This window comes from Rhinatrema bivittatum, chromosome 4, assembly GCF_901001135.1.
Source record: "Rhinatrema bivittatum chromosome 4, aRhiBiv1.1, whole genome shotgun sequence".
Taxonomy (NCBI): Eukaryota; Metazoa; Chordata; class Amphibia; order Gymnophiona; family Rhinatrematidae; genus Rhinatrema; species Rhinatrema bivittatum.
This window is the reverse complement of record NC_042618.1, coordinates 276,857,453-276,863,941: the sequence shown is the minus strand read 5'-3', so window position 1 is coordinate 276,863,941 and position 6,489 is coordinate 276,857,453. Positions and strand designations below refer to the sequence as shown.

General features: G+C 42.4%; 1 protein-coding gene across 1 annotated transcript in view; it reads right to left on the bottom strand.

Annotated features, from left to right (window-relative positions):
* Positions 1-6,489, bottom strand: part of SCUBE1 (signal peptide, CUB domain and EGF like domain containing 1) — a 1,434,630-nt gene that overhangs the window by 141,558 nt on the left and 1,286,583 nt on the right. The window contains exon 20 of the mRNA XM_029600135.1: positions 4,013-4,210. Within this exon, the coding sequence (XP_029455995.1) occupies positions 4,013-4,210 (198 nt within the window). The remainder of the gene's footprint in view (positions 1-4,012; positions 4,211-6,489) is intronic.

Here is a 6,489-nt window from a genome sequence, read left to right as displayed (position 1 = left end):
GCCGGCCTCCGTCAGTCAGCCAGCTCCACCTGTTGACAGTGGGGACCCGTAGGGCTTGCCCTGTGGGTAGCGTCAACCCCACCTCGGCCCAAGAGTCCACCTCCTGCGCAACACAGAGATGGTCAATGGTAGAGGTCAGAAGAATCTCTGTGTTTAGAGCCTTCTTGAAGCCGAACTGGAAAGGGTCAAGAATGTTGAGATCCTCAAGAAAGTGTTAGCTGCTGTGAAACCATAACTTCCAGAATTTTAGCTGTATATGATAAGGAAAAAATTGGTCAGTAATTGGATAAAATCCACACAAGTGATATCAAATATCAATGAAATGTAAACTGGCTAGTGTAAAACAAATCAATTTTGTTACAATCTTAATTAAAAAAATGTTTTCTTTACATAAATGTTGTAAAACCTCTCTTTCTTTTCTTTATTATTTTATATTTATCAAATCTCTGAAAGTCCTTTAAAACCTTTCTTCATCTTCAGTTTCCTTACATGAGCAATGTAGCAAAATCTTATTGCCCAATGTTATTCATATTACAGCAACAAATCACCTGATGGAAAAAGATTTTTAGCTAAAATGTTAACTTATCTCATATGGAGCTTAGACACAAATCTTCACGAAGTAGAATTTCACTTCAATATTCTCAGAAAGTGCCTAAATTGGCAGATTTGATAAACATAAAATAATAAAGAAAAGAGAGAGATTTTTTAGACCCATGATTGCACTTACTGGCATTGACTTGATACATCGTAGTTTAGACCAGTGCTGAGGTCTTTTCCTCTCTGATATAAAAATTACAAAATTTATATACAGAAAAACATTTTTTTAAAGTAAGATTATTAATATACAGTAATAAAATTGATTTGTTTTACACTAGCCAGTTTACATTTCACTGTAATTGGATAAATCCAACTGGCTAAGACCCGGCTTCTTTAAGATAAGTCTCACAACAGCCTTCGATAAAGGAACTAATCATTCAGACAATGAGAGATTAACAACCCTAGCTAATAAGAAGCAACTGTGTCCTTGAATGACATGTAAACTGTGACATCACAAATATTCAAAGGGCCAAAAGTAGTACTAGTTGAAGCAATGGCATTAGTAACTTCGATAGAACAGACAACTTCAAAAGAAGTCCAGCGGGCTTCAAAATGTTCAATCTTGGAATTAGCTCATTCTGGTAAAACTGGAAGTACGTGCATATTAAAGTTCCCGCGCAAGAGCAAAAATGTGCATGAACAGAAAGTACACGCATACATTAGAGGGTGTGAATAAACATATTTTAGAACCTGCAGACACATTCACCCAGATTCTAAAATACTATAGTAAATCGGCACGCACCTATATACACAAGTATTTGGGGCCATGCCCAGTTGTTTGAAAATTATCTTCTTTTTTTGTTTTCTGCTATAATATATATTTCGCACATAACACAGAGTGAACCTTCCTCATCTTCCCCCCATCCTTTACTGATATCAAGATGAACATAATCCAAGTGCTCCATTTTTGTTTTCCCCTTTAATAAAAGTTCCTATTACAGATTGTACTGGATTAGCCACTGTTGGAGATAAGATACTGGGCTTGATAGACCATTGGTCTGACCCAGTATGGCAGCCTGACTACACTAGGAGCCATGTTTACATGCAACTTGCCTCTCCCAGAAGTAAATGGTCCTAATGACTTCCCCTTACTGAATCATGCCTGCACCTCTGACAAATTCTCCCTTAGACTATGGTGGCTCTTTTCTCAATGTCAGTTTGTTGACTAGATTATAAGATCCATGGGAAAGGAAGTTTCTCTTCTATGTATCTGCAGTGTTATATAAATATTTAATGGTAATAGTTCCTATGTATGGTGAAAAATACTGTTTATAGAGCTAAGTATATTTTAACTCTATCTTTTTACCTTATGGGCTTGATTTTCAAAGTGCTTTACATATATCAAACTCTGTTTTATGTGCATTAATTGGGCTTTGAAAATCAACCTGCTGGTTCTGTGGGTAAAAGTATGCACATAACCCGCTTTCATGCATATCTTACTGCAGTAGGAAGAGGCATTCTGGGGGGGAGTAGGTGTCAGGAAAGGGTTCATATATATACTTCCAATTTTCAAAAGCTTGAACATAAATCTCTGTGCACTAAGTTACACTTGCTTGTGATTAGGTATAATTTTGTGCTTGTATGTCGGCATGATTATTGGCGACATCTGCACATTTTCAAAGTAGATTTATAAGCATAAATCTGCTTTGAAAATTCAAGCTACAGTCTGCAGGTAGAAAGTACTCTCAGACTTTATTACTATGCATGCTGTTATTAAATTACCCTCTATCTGAATCATGGTGAAAGACTATTAAAGATCATTACAAAAGATTTTTCTAAACATTACTGTAAATTAACATAGTATTCTTTTTTAAGAGGATTCTTGATTTTAGAAAAAGCATCAGGTTTAAGTCAGTGCTTTAAGACATTTTTACTGAGTTAGTGGAAACTTCGTTTCTGATACTGCATACATAAAATTTCTGCAGTGACACCTGAAGATAAGTTCTGTCACACTTCTGGAATAAATTAGAAGTATCATCTTAACAATTAGAAACAAAGATGGTAATTTTTGAAGGAGTACTGGGGCAGATTTTAAAAAAGTACGCGCGCGTACTTTTGTTCGCGCACCTGGCGCAAACAAGAGTACGCCGTATTTTAATAGATACGTGCGAAGCCACGCGTATCTTTTAAAATCCGGGGTCAATGTGCGCAAGGCTGCACAAAATCGGCAGCCTGCGCCGAGCCGCGCAGCCTGTCTCTGTTCCCTCTGAGGCCGCTCCGAAATCGGAAGGAACTTTCCTTCCGCCTCCCCCCACCTTCCCCTTCCTTCCCCTACCTTCTTTCTTCTCCCCTGCTTCAACGGCAGGGGAGAAGAAAAACTGATACTTCACGCATATCCAGCATAGCTCTCTGCTTCAACGGCAGGGGAGAAGAAAAACTGATACTACACGCATATCCAGCATAGCTCCCTGCTTCAACGGCAGGGGAGAAGAAAAACAACCAATAAGGGCTGAATAACACAGTCTGGGTAAAACAAATAAGCATGGGTGTAGCTTGCTTATTGCGGCGGTTACTTCCCCTACTACCCATAACTAATCAAGCTTGATATTTCACTTGGTTGCAGCTCCATCACTGCTCTCTACATTAATGGTGGGGGTGGAAGGGAAATAGAACCAAAGAGCTAAGAGAAACAGATAAGTATGAGAAAAAAAAATGTGAAGCTTGCTGGGCAGACTGGATGGGCCGTTTGGTCTTCTTCTGCAGTCATTTCTATGTTTCTATGTTTCTACCTAACCCATCCCCCAGCCCTATCTGGCCTGCCGGCCAGCTGCAATTCCCCGACCCGGGAGCAGTTTCGGAGGCCTTGGCCTCGCCCACAAAATGCCCCCGAGCCAGAACCACACCCACGGCCCCACCCCCGGAATGCCCCCAGATGACGTGGCGGCCGTGACATGCCCCCGACACGCCCCCCCCAGGAAAGCCCCGAGACTTACGCTCGTCCCAGGGCTTGCGTGCGCCGCTGAGCCTATGCAACATTGGCTCGGCACGCGCAGGGGGTGGAAGGGGCAGCTTTTCGGGGGTTACGCGCATATCTTACGCGCGTACCCCTTTGAAAATCTGCCCCTATATGTGTAAATGTAACATACTATTGTGATTATTTTTCAAAAGTCATTTGCCATGTTAAGTGCACTTAATGCAGGTAAATCATTTGGACAATTCAACAGCATATACTGTAGCAATTTTCAAAAGACACATAAAAGGTAACGTGCATTTACACACGTAAAACCCAGTTTTAAGCATGTAAATCCTTTTGAAATTTACCTCAAATCTTCTTTATATTAATCAAATACATTATGCACTCCCATGGGAAATGATTATTCATTTACTTTAATAACCTTAATAAAAATGAGTTGGGATCCTCACTAAAATCAAGCTTTTTGATTTACATTGAATATATGTGATTACTAGAACTTACCACTTTTTCTCATTACTAAAACATCCCCACATTCATCTTCAATTGGCAGAAATATCTCAGGCACTACAATAAGAATTCGTCTCTTTGGGGGTGGATTGATGATCCAAATGCATTCAATGTTACCTGGGTAATCTCCAGGATAATTGGGAGACTCAATATATCCAGTGTAATCTCCAAGTTCACCTCCACAGTGCTGGTCTGGAAAAAATCAGAATGATACCTGTTCATAATGAAAATACAACAAAACACATAAAACCCCTTAATGAATGAAAACAATCACAATAATACTAGTTTAGAATGGTTTTTCATCCAGGTAGAATTTCAATATGCTTTATCATTATGGTATTTCTGAAGTTTAAGGCAGCCACCTTTGGGGTGCATACAGTATGTTTGTGTTATGCTGACTCCATAACTATCATATGGGAGAAGAAACAAAGATGCTATCTTTTTCATATGCAGACATTGGTGGTGATGTGTATGTAACCAGCATAGTCACAAACATAAGTAGGATATCTGAAATGCTCAAGGAAGATGTACTAATTCACCTTCCTAAATGATTGTGCTATATAATTACCCTTCAGAAATAAGCCTTGCTAGGATAAGTTCAGATATGTACTACACAACCAAAATCAAAATCCAAAATGTTGAGAACATTCAATGAAACCAGAATTCAAAAGTAACTATATACAGAAATTGTTAATGCCTTGCAAATCATCGTGGATTTTTAAATGTTGTCACTGAATGCACAACTACAAAAAACCGACAACAGATTAGTCCACTAAGCTGCTAACTTCTTGCACTTCTCATTTAAGACAGCAATATCATGCAAAAAGCAAACAAAAAGACTGAATTCAATTTATTTTTGAAGACTGAAGGATGTTTTTATCTGCTGACTTGATATAAACTGATTTGCTGTAATTTACTTTATTTTTTAGTTGGTTTTTTTTTTTGCTAAATCCCATTGTTTCCTTCAAGTGACATATCTAACTCATTTAGTTTTGTTGCAATCCGCAGTCCGCAGGCTGCTCCCATGTGTTGGATTCGTGGACTCTTGAGCCGACTAGTACAGATGATGATGCACTGTGGGGTAGATTTTAAAAGAGTTACACGCATAAGTTATGCGCGTAACCCTTTCAAAAACCCCTGTGTGCGCCGAGTCTATTTTGCATAGGCTCGGCGGCGCGCGCAAGCCCCGGGTCGCGTGTAAGTGCCGGGGCTTTCCTGGGGGGCGTGTCAGGGGCGTGCCGGGGGGCGTGTTGTGGCAGCACATCATTCGGGGACGTTCCGGGGGGCGTGGCCATGGGCGTAGTTTCAGTCCGGGGGCATTTCGGGGGCATGGCCGAAGCCTCCGAAATCGCTCCCGGGCCGGGGAATCGCGCGGCGGCGGCCGGCTAGCACGCACGAGTTATGCCTGTCTGGGGCAGGTGTAACTTTCACGATAAAGGTAGGGGGGTGTAGATTAGAGGTGTGCATCCGTTTTCCACGTATTTGTAATCCGCAACTTATTTTTTGCTATCTGTTAAATACGTGGGAAGGCGAAACGCATCGCGACTCCCCACGTATTAAACAGATTTCTGTTTTATTCGGCCTCCTAAATAAAAATTTAAACCCCCCACCCTCCTGACCCCCCCAAGACTTTCCAAAACTCCCTGGTGGTCCAGCGGGGAGTCAGGAAGCCATCGCTGCACTCGTTTGCCGGTTTCATCACGGCGCCGATAGCCTGTGTCACAGGGGCTACCGGTGCCATTGGTCAGTCCCTATCACATGGTCACTGGCGCCATCTTGTGCTCCTACCATGTGACAGGGGCTGACCAATGGCACCGGTATCCCCTGTGATATAGTATGGGCAAAGGCTATCGGTGCCATTTTGAGTCCTGGCATCGGACGGCAGGTCGCTCCGGGACCCCCATTGGACCCACAGGGACTTTTGGCCAGCTTGGGGGGGCCTACTGACCCCCACAAGACTTGCCAAAAGTCCAGCGGGGGTCCGGGAGCGACCTCCTTTCACGCCGGCTGTCCGATCCCAATACTCAAAATGGCGCCGATGGCCTTTGCCCTCACTATGACGGCGATCGGCGCCATTTTGAGTATTGGCATCAGACGGCGATTTTGAGTCTCAAAATGGCGCCGATCGCCGTCATTGTGAGGGCAAAGGGATTGGAGGTTGGGATGGCGCAACCGACCTTGATCCTGAGTTATGAGATTTGGGAGCTACTCCCAGATGAATTGGATCCCTGACTGAGAGGTCTATAAGTGTGGGAAACCATACTTGTCGAGGCCAATACGGGGCTATGAGTATCATGGACCCCTTGTCCTGTTGTAGCTTCACTGGAGTTTTGGATATGAGCGGTATCGGAGGATACACGTATAATAGGCCTGATTCCAAGGGCGAGCAAAGGCGTCCTTGGCTGGCTGGTTGTTCTGTTTGTGTAGAGAATGTGCACTTTGTGATTTAGGTGTGATGCAAAAAGGTCTAT